This window comes from Saimiri boliviensis, chromosome 15 (assembly GCF_048565385.1).
Source record: "Saimiri boliviensis isolate mSaiBol1 chromosome 15, mSaiBol1.pri, whole genome shotgun sequence".
NCBI classification, from domain to species: Eukaryota; Metazoa; Chordata; class Mammalia; order Primates; family Cebidae; genus Saimiri; species Saimiri boliviensis.
In genome coordinates, this window is record NC_133463.1 from 27,125,845 (window position 1) to 27,143,817 (window position 17,973).

Here is a 17,973-nt window from a genome sequence, read left to right on the forward strand (position 1 = left end):
AATTTTGGGCAGTGGGGCGCTTAATGTCTCAAATTTAATTTCTTTGCCCTTATTAAGAAGTTGAAAAGTACATAAAAATGTGACAAAAATAGAAAAATATCACCTTGGCTGGGCGCGGTGTCTCATGTCTGTAATCTCAGCCCTTAGGGAGGCCAAGGCAGGTGGATTGCAAGGTCAAGAGATCGAGACCATCCTGGCCAACATGGTGAAACCCCCTCTCTACTGAAAATACAAAAATTAGCTGGGTGTGGTGGTATGCACTGGTAGTCCCAGCTACTCGGGTGGCGGAGGCAGGAGAGTTGCTTGAAACCAGGAGGTGGAAGTTGCAGCGAGCCAAGATCATGCCGCTGCAGTCCAACCTGGTGACAGAATGAGGCTTGGTCTCAAAAAAAAAAAAAAAAAAAAAAAAAAAAAAAATCACCTTAACCCAACATTCAGAGGCAACAACTGATAACATTTTGACGTCTTTTTCCAGTATTTTTTATGCATTTGCTTGTGTGTTGTTATGAACACACTGTATATATAGAATTTTATATTCTGCTTTTCTGACTTATATAGTAGGTAGCACTTCCCCCATTCCATGTAAAAATGTAAGAACCCATACTATATCTATAAGATAGTTTTACAGATATGCCATATTTTACCTAACTCCTTAAAAGTGAACATTTTGTTGCTTTAAATCTTTCGTGATAAACTGTGATAAAGTTTTTTGTATAAAAATCTTTGTTTTAATTTGCATTATTTCCAGAGGGTAGATTACTATTAGGAGACTTACTGGGTCAAAGTCTACGATAATTTTAATAGCTCTGAAGTTTCTTACCCAATTGCTTTCTAGAAATACAGTACCAATTCCATTAGCAACTTCAGTGTGTTCAAAATTATAAATCCTGTATTACTTTAAAGCAGAGGAGGCAAACTTTTTGCTTAAAATAGTATTGCCTTTATCTTGTATATGAGAATTATGCATTTGAATAGTGTCTATTCATTTGCCCTTTCTAAACAAACTAACATGCATGTATGCATAGAACATTTGAAAAATTTATCAGCTTTGCCAGTGCAGAGTATTTCTTTGTCCCCCAAGTCTGATTTTTAAGTTTTTAAATTGTTATTGTGGCAACAAGAAATGTGCTTTTTCTCTAAATATGTAGGTATACATGGATTATGTAAACGAATTTGTAAAGCACAGCAACTGAGTAAGAATTACAGTCTCGTTACTAAAACTGACAACTGGCTGAAGTACTCAAAGATAGTCAGATAGTCAAAACCTGCTGCTTTCCCTTTTAGACAAATGAAAAAATGACCAGATCTCATTTTAAAATATGGTTACATTCAAAAAGAAACTTTCTGTTATACACTGATTAGGACCAGAACGAGGGTAATAAAAAATATTTTACTGTTATTTGGTGAGTACAGGTTAATGACATAAAAGTTGGATTTAAACTATTATCTGTCATTTCTCAAACTCTGAAACGTTGTACCAAGCTTTCAAATGATAAGAATACCAGTTATGTCAGAGTGAAAACAATTGTAAATCAAACCTTTAGTTTACTGGACTTTATCAATTGAGAAATCTTAAAGCAGGTGTTTGCAAACTTAGGCTTATAGGCCAAATTTGGCATGTGGCCTATTTTTAGATAGCCTGTGAACAGAGAATGGTTTTTACATTTTTAAATGGTCAGACAAAATCAAAATAATATTCGTGATGTGTGAAAATTAGATGAAATTTACATTTATTGCCCATAAATACAGTTTCATTGGCACACAGCCACACTCATTCATTTACGTATCACCTATGGCTGATTTCACACAGAGTTGAGAAGCTGCAACAGACTGTAAAATTCTGAAAGCTCAAAATATTTACTATCTGGCGCTTTACAGGAAAAGTTTGCTTCCTCTGCTTTAAAGTAATATAGGATTTATATTTTTGTCACTAAGTATCACTGTTTAATGAATATTTCCATCGTGCTCATCAAAATTAATTCTTACCTTGTTATATTTTGCATTTCTTTTTTTAAGATGGGGTCTCATAATATTGCCCAGGCTGGTCTTGAACTCCTGGGCTCAAATAATACTCCTGCCTCAGCCTCCCAAGTGGCTAGGACTACAGGTATGTGCCACCACACCCCGTTAATTTTTAAATTGTTTTGTAGAGATTGGGTCTTATTATGTTGCTCAGACTGGTTTTGAGAAGTTCTGGCCTCAAGTAATTCTCCTGCCTCAGCCTTCCAAAATGCTAGGATTACAAGCATGAACTACTATGCCTGACCTGCAGTTTTAAATATCTGGTATTTTTTCATGAGCTGATGAAACTTCTGTTATATTCACTTCGGATAAATGTTTTATTATTTTCCATAGCTCTGTCTAGAGCCTATTTCCACTTGCTTGATGGTTTGACTACTAAAATTAAGTCAATGGTAACTAGAATTCTACAACTCTGAAAAAATGCATAATCCAAAAATGGTACATGTTTGAGGCTAAAAGCAAGTGTAAATCCTCATATACAAGATAAAGGCAATACTATTCCAAGCAGTTAAACCAACAGTGCTCTCAATCAACCAGAAAAGGAAGTTAAACAGCCTCTACATAAATCCTGTTAGTTGGTGGAGATGTCACTATAGCTGGTTTGTCTAAATTAAACAAAGCTTCCCTTGACTATGAACTGCACATACTGGCTATGTTGTGGGGAAACATTCCATAAACTAACATTTCTAGTCCCTAGATTCAACTTAGCATCACGTGACATACTTCTTTGAAGACCACTCCCTTTCTGGTTACTGTTCTCATCCAACCTGACCTAAAGTCTACTGAACTGGAATATTTAAGGACCCTTTGTGATGGCATCTATGATTCTGTGCAGCTGAATATGTTCAATTATTCCCTAGGAAATAGTTTTCTTCCTCCTTTGTTTGTTTAGGCAAGAAATCATTGTGAGATATCCAGAATGTTAAGTGATTCTGCCCCAGAGCATGTGTTAGAAACTATAAGGAGCATTTTATGACTTTCTATTCTAAAAGGTTTGTCAGCTTTGGATTTCTAGAATTGGTTGTGTCCATGTTTCTTTTCATCCTATTGGGACTTACTGTTGTTAGCAACCTCTTGTGTGGTTTTAAGATATCTTGACCTCTTTGAAACCTTTCCAGGTGTCATTGCCACTTTCTTGATGTCTGCAATGTTAGTTACATTGTTTAGTGGAGTTCAGTTCCATGAACTTTAGAAATCCTCCCTGAGACTATGAATTAACTAACACCCAAGGTAGCATAAACATGTAGACACAAATGTTCCTAAAATGAAGCTTGCTGGGCAATGCAGGATATGACTTGGAGTCTGGAAAAAGGAATATTTTGCTCAGTTGCCCATCTATGACAAGCTCCAGGTGCAGTTGGAAGCTGAGTGGCTAGTTTTTCTGATCCTCATGTAGCCTCTCGTTAGAACACAACAGAATTTGCAACTGGGAATATAAGGAATTCCATGAAGACCCTCTGGGCCCATTAAGGCTTCTGGCTTCAGAGGGTCCTAAAACACACTTATATTAGCATACAGAAATATAGTAAAGAGACACTGTTTTTTCATAAATATTCTCTAGCTTTTAGTCTTAAGAGGATTATAATGACTGCAGCTTATTTAATATGTTGCATCCAGAAGATGCAGTTACAAATTTAAAAGAAAAAACCAAGTTTATTAGGTATCTGTTTTATGTTTACAGTTGTCATTAAAAAGCTCCTTTTATTTTTGGTAATACAGTTAAGACTTTGCAAGTGTTCATACTTGGACTAAAATCCCCCTATTGGTTTAACTTTAGATGTGGCCTACTATTTCAGTGATTTCTTAGCCCTTCTTTTCAAACTTCACAAGTTGGCTATTCTAACAGACAAATCATGTTGCCAAAACCTAGGGGTGTGAGACAATGTCAACTTGACACTGCACTGAGAATCAAAAGGTGAGGAATTCAGTCCTAACTCTACCACTACCTAACTTAACATTTCTATTTGTTTCTTTATCTATAAAATATGCATAACAAATAATACATACTGCACAGGAATGCTGTGAAAATAAAACTTGTATAAATAAATACAAAAAAGGCCTTGAAATAGTGCAAAGGAGTATGAAAATGAAAGGTGACAGTGGTTGTCTATTCATTCGTTCCTGCTGACATAGAAACTATATGTCTGTAATGTGAAAATTGCTGCTCCCCACCCTCCTGAGCCAGTGGTTGTAATCACCCTTTCCATCCTGGCTCCAGTGTCCAGGGAATCCTAAGAGTCTCTGAGGGATATGCAAGCTATGCATCTTCAAATGACTATGGAGAGTTAAGCTTCCTCTGCTTTGCTTTCTATCAGCTAAGGCCTGGAGCTTGCTGTGTGTGCAATAGTAAAGTGGCTACAGGTACAGTATACAATTACACGTAACTGCAGCTTCTCAGAGGCTTCTTTCCTGTCCCTCATAATTCATTGCTGGGAATGCAATGACAGTGAAAACTCAGAAGATCTGAAAGGTTATACAGCAAGTACTACCATGAGTTATCTCCAGGTAGTTGGGATTATAGGTGTTTTTTGTTCAGTTTTGTCAGTGTACCTGTATGCTCTTACTTTTGCAATCCATAGGAAAAAAAATTTTTTTAAATAGACGATTTGAAACAAATAAAACACCCTTTAACTATGTTACAAGCAGAAAACAACTTAAACACTTCTAACACAGACATTTCTCAAGAGGAAAATTAGAAAACAGCGGCATGCGATTTACCCTAAAAATATGAGTGCAATACCATATCAGACAAGACAATTTTGAAAACACTTTTATGAAAAGAAGACATGTATTTCAGTGTCCTGCCAGATTAATGTGAAGTAAATATACTCAAATAAGAAATGCTGCATTATAACGACTTTTCCAAATTGTATACCATTAGTGTGGCAATCTGATGAAAAAAACAAGTAAGACATCAGAATCTAGCTACCCTCAGATGGAGCCCGGGGGATAATGTATTCTGAAGCTGGTCTAGAGACCAGATGGGAAAACTTGTTCTCTAATCTAATGACTTTCTTTTAATCACAAGCAGGCAGTAGTTTCCTTATTACCCAGAGCTTAAGAAATACATTATTCTTGAGAGTACTTCCTAGGATTTCTTTTGCTCACTTAAGACTACATCTTTGTATTTAATTCATCTCCATATTATCGCTGCAGGGCACATATCCCTAATTATTCACATCTAAAGGGACAAGAAAATGAAATTACACTCCTTGGAAAGCAGACATCCTTTGGTATGTCTTTTCTCAGTATTCCCTTGGACATAGTTTGTCATTGTCCTCACTGCATCACAGATGGTGAGCTGTCTTTGGAGGGCAAGGCCTGTGACTTATCTCTTTGAATTCCCAGTGCCTAGCACATGCCTGGTACCAAGGACACACACAGAAAAAAATGTGAAGAAACAAAGAATAATAATACCCAACACATAATGTTTATGTATTAATGCCTTATACATATGAATTCACTTAGTCCTTAGAACCCTATGAAATAGGTACTACTTTTATCCCATTCTACATATGAAAAAACTGAAGAACAGAAAGTAGAGCAAGGTTACACAGAGCTAGGATCCAAACCTGGCTCTCGAGTCAGCCTCTTCATCACCACACCCTGCTGCCCCCCAAGCGCCGTGCTAAACAGGAAAATGCTCCATTCCAAGAGAAGCGTGTGCTCCCATCTCTAAACCCTCTTGGGTTTCTGTCAGATGTAGCTACACTGTGTGGTTCCTTTGGAGACTTAAAAAGGGAAATAACTGGACAGGCACACAAGTGCAGAAGAAATGAATCCCCAACCTTAACAATGGCTGTTTGTAAGGGTGTTTCTCAAATACCTGTGGGGATTTGTGAGAGCGCCAGCTGTACTGGTGACTGTGGAGACTCGCCAGCAGAACATTTTCATCAGTATCCACCTGGCCAAACCGCAGTGTCTCCTGTGTGTCATTACAGATCACAAAATGGCTGAAGACCAACTCCTCTACCTCAGGGCATTTGTTCTGAAAGAAAAAGGATACGAAAGCCAATGTGGATCAGATTAATTGCAAGATGTTTGGCAGCTGTCTGCCCAGTGGCGATTGTTACAGCACAGAAACCCTAAAAGATCTGTTGTCATTAGCTCTGGTATACAAAGTATTCTATACTGCCAGGATAAGCACACACAAAAAAATACCTTTAAGAGATTTTAAATGTTCCAAGAATGTGTTTTGATTTATACTCCCTCAAAATAAATCACACACACTGAAGAGTAAAAGAACAATGAGATCCCTCAAACTTTTAACATTTCTTAAAGTGAATTAACATGCTACAAAGAGTGCTATACTGGGTAGTGCACGTTTTTTGAGCAGAGTACTGGAGGCTAGAATTACCATGTTCCCGGCCTTCTAAATTCAACAATCAAGACCAATTACCAAAGCCACAGTTTGTACCCTACAGAAAGCAAGAATCATTTAGGTAAAACATCCCCAGATCCCTTAAGAGGGAGGGTGGATATGTGTGTGTGTAAATCTGCTCAGGGAGAGATGTAAATAAAACCATAACTTTCCCTCTATTGTTAAGCGGCTGAACATACAAAACAGATCAACTCCAGAGTCAGTGTAAGCCAAGTTGCAGTTTTCATGAGAACTAATGTTAGTTGAAACAGTTTTCAGTATCTGTTTCAGTTAATAGTCATCAATCAGCTAAAATCCTTCATTAGTCAGCTAAAGCGCAGCAAATTAATAATACATTCATGTGCTGATACCTCCTTTCTCATTTAAGGTGTCTCCACTGGTTGCTGTTACATTAAAACAATGGCAAAGTGATAAAGTATTTCCGCGCTTACTCTTTCATCACTCTAGTTAGGCTATGGCTTAAAAACAATAAACATACTTCTGGTAAACTAAAAGAATGCTAAATAAATGATTACTTGAGAATATAAGAAAAAAAATCATAAGTAGCTAATTAATTTGCAGATAATGGGAGATAACATGTAACTGATGCTTCTCCAGTTGGCCTCTATTTCCTGGCTATGTTTCTAAATAATGTCAAAATGCCACACTCCATCACTTGCCACTTTACTAAGAAGTGGGGGAGTAAACAGAGATACGACTTAGAAGCACAGTGATTCAGGTACACAGGAGGCATGAAGCCAGCTAACGTTATTTCTCCTGAAAACTGCAACTTGGCTTATATTGATTCTGGAGTTGATAAGATTTCAGACTACAGATGAATATACCTGGAATCTGGCCTAGGGCATGACCAGACTTGTGCTTATCAGGGTACAGACTCATCCTGGGAAACAGAATCTATGCCTAGTCATCCAGAATGCCCTTGAAGTAGGTGGGCAGGCTCCATGCTGCAGGTCGTTAAGTGGCCCTGACACACCTCATTCTTCTGGAAGCCCTTGAGGACTTCTAAGCCCTCTTGCTATCATCCATATATTCCCAATGAACTGAACCTTAATTGACAGTCACACTCATCACCAAAGAAGTTTCTGGCTAAGGGAAAGAAAGTACTCATAATAACAATCATCTATCATCTACCATAATACTCTCTACTATGGCTTTTAGTTGGTAGCAATGATTTCAAAACTTGCCTGCTGTTGAGTTTTAGATGTCTTGTCTTACCCAGACCCTGCCCATGCCTCCAAATGCATCTTGAGCTACTCTTCATTTGCTGAGGGCATTTGCTCTGGACACTCCAGCTCCACCAGCGTTTTCCAGTTCCTCTAGTACTACACTGACCTCCTTCCAACTCATCCAACACATCAAACTGCTTCCTGCCTCAGAGCCTTTCCGCTGCATGGACATCTTTTTCTCCATCTTTTGCTTGACCAATTTGTTTCTACTCAACTTTCAGATTCCTGTTTTAAGGTTGGTTTTAAGAATAGCCTTCTGAGATCCTCCTGAGGTCAAGTTAGATTCTCCTATTTTATGCTTACATAAGAGTCTATAGCTCACCTTCAGAACACTTGTTAATTTGTACCATTATGGGTTCAAAGTTGCCTCCCTCATTAGACTCTATGCTGCAGAAGGGCAGCAACCAGGTCTTACTCTTTACAATTTTATCTCCAGTATCCAGCATAATGCCTGGCTAATAAATACTTAGGAAATAAACAAAAACCCCAGTAGATTTAATTTGTAAAATTATAATTATATATTGACTATACAAAGTTAGAAAATACAGGGGAGGAGAAAGGGAGGGAAAAATTAAGAAATACAGAAAGTATAGATTTTTAAAAATCTTTAATTTTAAACTCAGCAATAATTACTATTAACATTTTGGTGGATTTTCTTTAAACAATTTTTTCCTTCCGAATGTCCTGCCTGTTACTATTCTAGTCTATCCTATCCGATCCTTTCTTATATATTTATCTGCAAACCTTTAATCAAACTGGAATCATAGTATATAATTAGTTTTGATGAGATTTTTCCATTTAGCATTATATAATCAACATGAACTGCTCTCCTTGTAAACATTTTCTCTCCTTTCAGTCCGGGTACAGACATGAAGAAAGGGATATGATTCCAATCTCCCACTTAGTTATACATCCTGAGATTAAAATTCAGTTTTCATAATGAATTGGGATCAATCTTCTGTTAACACAGAGGTTAAGTTACCAGATGGAGCCTGAGCAGAAAAAAATTATACTACTTCATCTCTAAAAACTGATTTTTAATACATGATGAGAGTTTTAGGAAAATATGTAAATTAAAGAACACAAGGAGGTTGTTTACATTTTTCTAAAGAATATTCAAAGTCCTCAGGGAACTGTTTCTCTACTGCTCCTTCATTTGTGGAGTTGCATTATAACTGTAATAAGTTTAAGCATTTCTTGGAATGTTTTAAATTCTGTATAATATTTAAAAGTTTGTATATATTTGATGTCACATCATAGATGTCGAGCCTCAGAATGCTCACTTGGAATCGTAATTAAAAGATGGCTTATCCACATTTAAGTTTCATGGAGTGTCATACAGGCATTTGCAATTAAACAAAGATACCATTTTGGTGTAAGGGAAGACACATAAGTGTAACCTTAATTTAAGAAAAAAACCCTTTTAATACTATTTTGTCCAAATCTGGGAAAGCGATATAGAAATGTAAAACAAACTGCAAATGGCATTTTGGATCCTTAATCTGTTTTCACAAAACAATCATCATTTAAAAAAGAGAAAAGAAAATCTGTAGCCAGAGAAATCAGACACCGATGAAGGCTTCTGTCAATCTTGAACTCATGACCTAAAGGTGGAAGGCCAAATTGTTTCATGCTTCAACTGTCTGGTCCTTCCACACTGGGTAAAAATGACTTGTCTCCAATATGAATCCAATAAAAAGTATGGGGAGAACTCACAGCACTTTGCTTGCTTATTAAATTCATATTTTTTAGTGGCAGCAATTACACTGCATGTGAGCAGTATACACACAATAAAATTCAAGTTTGGGAAACTAAACTTCCCCTTCTAAAGGGAATAAACCACATTCAGAACATCTTAGAAACAATGAACTTAATAACTCTCTGTAAGCCCATTTCAATGTCAAATGTCCTATAATTTCAAAGTAATGCACTTGCATATTTACTTTAGAATACACAGGGTTAGGTGCCTACCACATTAAAACTTGGTGGCAAGTACCCTTGACATGAGAGGAAACAAGAAAATTACAGCAACAATTACAGAAGTATATCCTCTTGTGGCTCATGTTAACATTGCCAAATCCCTGTATAAATCAGAACCAACTATTCATAGAATGTACCTGTCAGCAATATGCTATGTGACATATGGCTCTACTTAATCAAATATACAATTCCATTAAAAAAAAAAAACTCAGAATATTCCTTCAAGGCACTATGTTAGCTAGTCAGTCATTCACACTCTGATGTGGTTTAAAACATTTAAATATTTATGCACCATATTTTATTTATATGTATAGCTGTGTCTAAGAGTATTTTTACCCTGGGAAGAAACTGGTATTTCTGAAGGCCATTTTGCAGTAGTTGCTACATATGAGTCCCCTTATAATGGCTCTGATACCAAGACAAAAATATCCTGGGTTTAAATGCTCTATCAATGATTCTTTTACATTTTTAGGTTTGTTTTTTTATTAAATGCATTGTTCAAAATACGACCAAGAAACAGAAATTGGAGCCACAGAGATTTTTTTCACATGGCTATTTGAACCAGCTGCAAAGATTTAGATCACACGAGCTCTTATTTTACGCATGTCCTTTGCAACAAGAAAACCATGGAATGTCCTTAAAAAAGATTTTAAAAATATAAAACAGATGTGTTATCTTCTTTCCCTTTGCTATTGTAGTGCCATGTTAGGTAATTAATTCCTTGGTCTTGTATAGGTCTTCATGCATATAAAGAAAAACATTTATTCCCATACAAATTCTTAGAGAACTAAAGCTCCTCTGCCCCTTCACTGCTCCATCCCAAAAGGAGGTCAGTGGGGGATGAAGGACCATTTCTTTTGGGGAGCCAGCTTCGCACAAATGTGTGTAACATATTCAAAGCATGGGTAAAATGTCTCGGCTTAAATAGCAACACAAACTTGATGGCAGTATGATATAACACTAAAATCAGTAAGGAAAGCAGAAGTGATTTGTTCTAAAATTACTCAACATATTATAAACCAAATATTCTGTGAAGTTACTTTTGTGCTAGTAGACACAGACAGGTTTCCCATTTTAAATGGGCCACTTATCATAGACTTATACTTCATCCCAATGGTTAATTTCTGATAAGAAATAAAAGTTTAAAAATTATTTAAAATAATCAAGGCTCTCTAACCGATTTTAAAAAATCCATCATTCGGTACTTTTTAGTGAATCAAAAAAAGTCAGAATGATAGTAGGGAAAAAAACTAAGACTGTATTGTACTCACATATTTCATCTTGTTGCTTTTTTTTTATTTTGTTTGAAAAGATGGAATGCTTATCATCAGAAAGGCTCACACAGGTTCTTTATTTCTGCAATGGACACTTAGACAATTTGATACATAGCTAAGTCAAAGTTCTGGCAAACTAAAGCCACAATACTTGGAAAAAATTTCTGGGAATATGTTACTTTCCACACAGATGTGGTACATTAGTCACAAAAATGTGGGCATGATCTCCAATGCATGTGTAGAGAACCCATATTCTCCAAAGTTTTTCAAAAATAACATGCATCACTTTGCCAAAACAGAGAAGGCCTCGAGTATAACGGTGCCCATCAAATTCTTCATTCTCTCACATTTTTGTTTGTGTTTAACATTATCAGATGTGATAGTATACATAACCTAATAAAAGATCATATGTGGACAAACTGTAAACTTTTCTGGAATGTGCATACCTGTTGCCAAGCTTGTATTGCAGTGTTTAGAGAATGGACTACATGCTGTCCAAAGTTTACAAATACAGAGTCAACTATCATGGTGCAGTCAAGCAGCTTTTCCACTGCATCGCTGGAAACTGCCATCTGCCCGAAGATGCTGAAGGGTTTCACCACACTTTGCATAGTGACATTTCTGCACTCGAGAAGTTTACAGTCTGCTTGAGCTGAGAACTGGATCTCCTGACAGACAGAACCATTATTCCACTGTCGAAGATACATGTGTGGTTCTCTGAAGGAAACAATCATGTATTCTAGTTCAGATGGCATACTTCTATCAGAAACAAATGGCTGTAGGTATTGTGGTGCAGCTGTTGAGAAAACAAACAAGGAAAACAGCAATTAAGATGAATCAATACTTTGTGAAAATAGAGTAAAATGACATTCAAACTACTTACTTTTTGATTATTGAAATTAGTTTTCAGTTTTTAATAAATTCAAATTATTTCTTGAAGATGTAATCTTTGGATTGCCATTTTATATTTGCAAGTAAACTGTTTTGTTCAATTAGGCCTCTTAAATATATGTTGTCCAAAAGTTAGTTTCACAAAAAGTTGATCACAGAAGTCAATAAATATTTGAAAAGCAGATATCTATCTAAAAAGAATTTTATAGAACTGCTCTGTATCTGCCAATCAAATCTCAAAAACAAAAACCAAAACATGACTCAAAGAGAGGTAGAGAAAGCAGGTTCAACTTCATTTATGCTGAAAAGGCAAGATGCTTAATAGCAGTTATGTTTGGTGTTAATCTGATTTTCTCCTCCTCCCTTCATTACCTGTAGGTTAAAAACCTAATAAATGAATCAAAATGTATCACCTAGAAAAGGTTTGGTACAGAACATAAAGCTTGAGAAATAATTACTCAAGTAACATTAGTAAACTTATAAAAGACCACTTTTGGTGTGTGGGAAAATTTAAACTTCCTTCTAAACTTGAGAAAATGAGACCCCTTTAAATTAATTTGAGACTATGCCTATCTTTTGTGGAAGGTATTCATGCTTTTGAAATCAGGCAATACCAAGTACTTTCGGAATCTGTTTGCTAGTAATGTAATGACTCAGAATACTGAATAAAGAGATCTGATATGGTTTCGTTGGATCCCCAAGCAAATCTCATTTTGAATTCCCATGTGTTGTGGGAAGGACCCAGTGGGAGATAACTGAATCATTGGGGAAGGTTTTTCCTGTGCTGTTCTCATGATAGTGAATACATCTCAGGAGATCTGATGGTTACATAAAAACAGGAGTTTCCCTGCACGAGATCTCTTTGCCAGCTGCCATCCATGTTAAGATGTGACTTGCTTCTCCTTGCCTTCTGCCATGATTGTGAGGTTTCCCCAGCCATGTGGAACTGTAAGTCCATTAAACCTCTTTTTCTTCCCAGTCCTGGGTATGTCTTTATCAGCAGTGTGACAATGGACTACTGCAAGATCATAACTGGAATTATGATAAAACCAGCAATTTTTATAACTTCCTTGAAAATTCTCATTAGGTAGCTCAAAAACATGTCAGCTTAATACCATTGATAACTTATAGGTTCATAAGTTGGTTCAGAAGTAAAGGGTATGCCTGTGCCAAGTCAACCTTAGAATAACTTTTCCACTGCTTGCTTTATACTTCCAGAAAATGAATGATCTAAGACTGATGACTTTTGTCTTAAAGACACTCAAGAGAAAATGGTAGGTATTAAACGGATGTTATTCTGATGCTAAAGCAAAGAGTACCTGTGCCTAGTTGGTCAAGGTGATGACAAAGGCGGAATTCCAGGTGAGCAAACTGGAAGGAAACACAAAGGGATGGGACAAACCATGGGGTAAAGCAGGAGTCGACTCTGGTACAGGCAGCCAGGGCTGTTGGAGTCACAAGTGGATCACAAGTGCTTTGAGAACCAGACTCACTTGCAGAGCTATGGAAAAGAGGTGATAAAAGAAGTTCAATAACCAAAATTGCCCAATATTACATAAGTGAAATGTCTTTTTATAAGGGTTTCTAAAACTAGTACTCAAAATCCTATAGTCAATATTTTATCAAATCTTCTGTATTTTCTGATGTGAATTAGTTGTTTTTTAAAATTAAGTTCGTGTTAGGCCAGGTGTGGTGGCTCATGCTTGTTATCCTAGTACTTTGGGAGGCTGAGGCAGCAGGATCACTTGTGCTCACGAGTTCGAGACCAGCCTGGGTAACACAGGGAAACCTCATCTCTACAGATAATTAGCTGGGTGTGGTGGCATGCACCTGCAGTCCCAACTACTCAGTGGCTGAGGTGGGAGAACTGCTTTGGAACAGCAGGTCAAGGCTGTCAAGCACTGCATTCCTGCCTGGGTGACAGAGCCAGACCCTGTCTCAAAAAAAAAAGTTCACATTGATTATTCTCTATGAATTGTTCACAGAAAACTTTCAAAGTATTCCTCAACTGTCAAGTCATGCTGACCTATCTGCAATTCAATTTGCTTCCATCCACATCTCACGAAACTTATGGGGCATTTGTTCCATTATTAGTTTAAGACCAATGCAATTCAAAGAATGATTCTGCCATTCAAAAACCCAATACTTCAGTATCAACATAAATATTTCACTTTCGTTTTACTTCTCCAGATTGTCCATATCCATATTCCTATAGGAGTCAGTCAATACTCTTTGTTAAGCACTCACTGAATACTGTACTAGGTACCATAAATGTTATGACCATGTCCAGAAGAATGAGGGTCCTATGAACAACTATAATGCATGGGTTCTCTCTTCACTTGCCCATCCTCTTAACACTATTTTATACAAGTTAAATATTTTGTTGTTGTTGTTGTTGTTGAGATGGACTATTGCTTTGTTGTCCAGGCCAGGCTGGAGTACAGTGGCATAATCGTGGCTCACTGCAAACTCTGCCTCCCAGGTTCAAGTGATTCTTCTACTTCAGCCTCCCAGGTAGCTGGGATTGCGAGCACCTGCCACCATGCCTGACTAATTTTTGTATTTTTAGTAGAGATGGGGTTTCACTATGTTGATCAGGCTGGCCTTGAACTCCTGACCTCAAGTGATCCATCAGCCTCGGTCTCCCAAAGTGCTAGGGTTTCAGGTGTGAGCCACCATGCCCAACCTATACAAGTTAAATCTAATTAAAATGAACAGTGAAGGCATCCATAGAAGGGAAGATGTCTGCACATGGTGGCTGTTCCAGTGCACAGGAAGCATGCTGCCTAGATTGCATTAATGCTAGTAGGAGCACAAGACCTGGGAATTTGGGATTGTTGGGGGAGAACAAGGTGTGTCCTGTTTTTTTTTTTTTTTTTTTTTTTTTTTTGAGACGGAGTTTCGTTCTTGTTACCCAGGCTGGAGTGCAATGGCGCGATCTTGGCTCACCGCAACCTCCGCACCCTGGGTTCAGGCAATTCTCCTGCCTCAGCCTCCAGAGTAGCTGGGATTATAGGCACGTGCCACCATGCCCAGCTAATTTTTTGCACCTTTAGTAGAGACGGGGTTTCACCATGTTGACCAGGATGGTCTCGATCTCTTGACCTCGTGATCCACCCGCCTCAGCCTCCCAAAGTGCTGGGATTACAGGCTTGAGCCACCGCGCCCAGCGGTGTGTCCTGTTAATTGTGGATCACTGAATCGATGTTGCCCTTTTCCCACTACTCACTGTCCTCCATTCTCTTCTTTTCAACCTGAAATATGCTCTGTAGCTATTGCAGCCTGGCTCCCAAATTCATGAGAAGCCTAAGGACAAACACTGTGATTCACAGTATTCTAGGGAGAACTATGACAGGAAACACTAAAGAAACAAATCCTTGATTTTCAAAGAACTCACAGTCTAACTGGTGATACTCAATACACAGACATTTACAAAAATGATCAAACAGATCCACCACCCAGGAACAGGGAAGTGGGAAGAGCTGCCAGAGTGGAAACACATGAGGAGCTTAATGGCATGGGGAATCATGTGGGATTTTCAGAGGTGTGACTCTTCCATTGGATTTTGGAAGAGGTTGTGAATAGGCTGGTGAAAATGAAAGCTAGGAGTATTCCAACATGTTTACTGCATTGTTTAACCTCAAAGAGTTTACAGTTATGTGGTATAAGCATTTACTGCAGTGCTAGTAAATCTCCTTTGCATACAAATAAAACAGACTCTGGGGCACTAGGTTATTGACTATGCAAAAAATGCAGCTAAGTATATTCTTAAAACATCCATAATTGAGGAACGTAATCCAAGTAACTTTCTAGGAATTTATCTGTAGAGTTAACAAAAGATTTCATTGTCAAGATAAAATTAAAACTTGTATTTATTCAAAAACAGGAAAATATATTAGTTGTACATGTGTTTTACACATTAGAACTCTTTCCCTTACACTACTCGTATAAGTTTTTAGAAATAGGGTACAATGTTAGTCAAAATGTTATTAAAAATCCAGGCAAGAGTTTTATAGGGCCAGTTTTTAAAAATGGGTACACAGTTTGAGGTGTTTATCTGAAGCATTTTTCTGGCCAGTTATAATTTTTGATACGCTAAGATTTTCCAAGATTTATTTTCTAACTCCCAAGAATGGCAAATATTATACCATATTGCAAAAGGTTGCTAAAACATCAGGAGTATCTAACATAATCTTTACTTGTAACAAATTAATAAATCCTTCACTTTTCCTAAATTAAGTGCACAAAGCAATGGCCAGACATATTTTTAGGTATATACAGTAACTCCTGAATCATAAAATCATACTCCAGTAAGCATTAGTGCCAGTAGCACTACTCTAGTCAGCGATACTCCTTCAATCTTGGAATCCTGACTAAAATGGTTACTAGGTTAATCTATATTCAAAAATTAAGACTTTTATTTAAAAATGGGAGTCAACAACATCATACATTTCTTAAACACAAAATATGCAATTTAAATGTTATTTTTTCATTAGCACATTCATAGTTTTTGATATCCTTAACTTAAATCACCATTATATACTATTAAAGTAGCATGTATGTGTTTACCTTTTACCTAAGGATTAAAGAAGTCTAAGTACAATAGGACTCAATAGTCCTAAATATGAGTGATGACCCTGCTAGAGACTTGCAGTAGCTACATTTGTATAATTCTCCAAATTAGGTACAACAGTGGACTTTAATCTGATTCAGATCTCAAAAGGTAAAACATCACATGCATAATAGGCAGAAATAGAGAAGTAAAAAAAAACTCACAACTTAAAATAGTTATATTTCAACACTTCCCCTTTTCCCAAAAGACTTTCAAAATAGGTCAAATTCATGGCCAATGGCAATGCTCACAGAATTACCTGGTGCTCTTCACTTTTAACATGCTGGAAAATAGCTCCTGGAAGCAAGATCTCTTAAATAGTAATAAACACAATTCACTATTCAGTTTATTCAAAGAGCTTTAAGTTCAGAGGGCTATTTAAGTGTTATTTTTAGAACAGCAGAAATATTCTAGACAGTGCGAAGGGTGGCAGGTGTTTTATTTATTCCTTTGTTTTAGCCAAAGAATTACTTACTAACTGTCCTGAGTGACCTACAGAGGGGATCAATTCGTTAAACAAGGAGTGTCCAGTACATCTAGATGTAGACTGATCCTATCTTAATGGCAATGTGGGGACCTAGGCACAGTCCCTAAAGATCCAGCCCTGAATGCCACTCTGGGGTAAACCCCTACAGCACAGCAGGTAATGAAGCCCTGAACTTCTTTATGGATCCCTTTATGGTAATAAAGATTGTATAATATAGTATAATATAGCATAGATATTAAGCAGAGAATGACCCGGATAGGAGAACCTATAATAAAATGTATGCACTGCATTTATATTGCAGTATTGGGCAAGTTATTTCACCTGACTAAATTTCAGTATTTTTCATTTACAAAATGAGTACAGTAATTCGACCTTCCTTTTTCAGGTATTATTATATGAGCTACTGCAATATAAACTACTTAACATGATGTCCACTATTTGATTAAAAAAATGATGGAAAAAATCCACCCCTCTTTTTCTTGCTGGCAAGACAAGGTACCATACTGGCTACATAGGTTAATGTTAAGTGCTTCTCTTTAGCTTTCTAAGAGGGATCTCACAACAGCATATTGGCATTCATCTCAATAGGGCACTGCCTCTCAACAGGTTCATATAAATTCTCCTCTACCCACTGCATGAACACTGCTCTGTCCATCCAAGGAGAGTGCTGAATGGCTGAGAGAGGGCGCGGGAGGACGTGTGTGCCTGCTGCACTGTGTTCCTTCCACTCCTTACAATGGTTGTCTTCTAAATATCTTAACCCTAACTCCAAATAACAAGCACACTTTTATTGTAATTCGATATACACACATAAAACAGGGAAAAAGGTTTTCTGAAAATACGACATACACTATTTTCTATTGTGATAATATATAAATATATATAAAACATAACATTTATCAATTTAATCATTTTAAAGTGTACAGTTCAGAGACATAAAGTTCATTCACATTGTTGTGCACCCATCACCTCCATTCCTCTCTAGAACTTTTTAATTTTTCTAAGATGAAACTCCATGTCCATTAAACTCTCACTCCCCACAGACCCTGGCAGCCACCACTATACTCCCCACGAATTTGACTACTGTTGGGATCACATAT

At 37.1% G+C, this 17,973-nt stretch overlaps 1 protein-coding gene across 9 annotated transcripts in view; it reads right to left on the minus strand.

Moving 5' to 3' along the window:
* The window catches only part of VPS13B (vacuolar protein sorting 13 homolog B), an 805,060-nt gene that overhangs the window by 85,362 nt on the left and 701,725 nt on the right, over nucleotides 1–17,973 (minus strand). For all 9 annotated transcript variants that reach the window (XM_074386816.1, XM_074386811.1, XM_074386814.1 and 6 more), the window contains 3 exons: nucleotides 13,094–13,275; nucleotides 11,330–11,679; nucleotides 5,849–6,010 (listed from right to left, as the gene is read on the minus strand). In XM_074386816.1, the coding sequence (XP_074242917.1) occupies nucleotides 5,849–6,010; nucleotides 11,330–11,679; nucleotides 13,094–13,275 (694 nt within the window). The remainder of the gene's footprint in view (nucleotides 1–5,848; nucleotides 6,011–11,329; nucleotides 11,680–13,093; nucleotides 13,276–17,973) is intronic.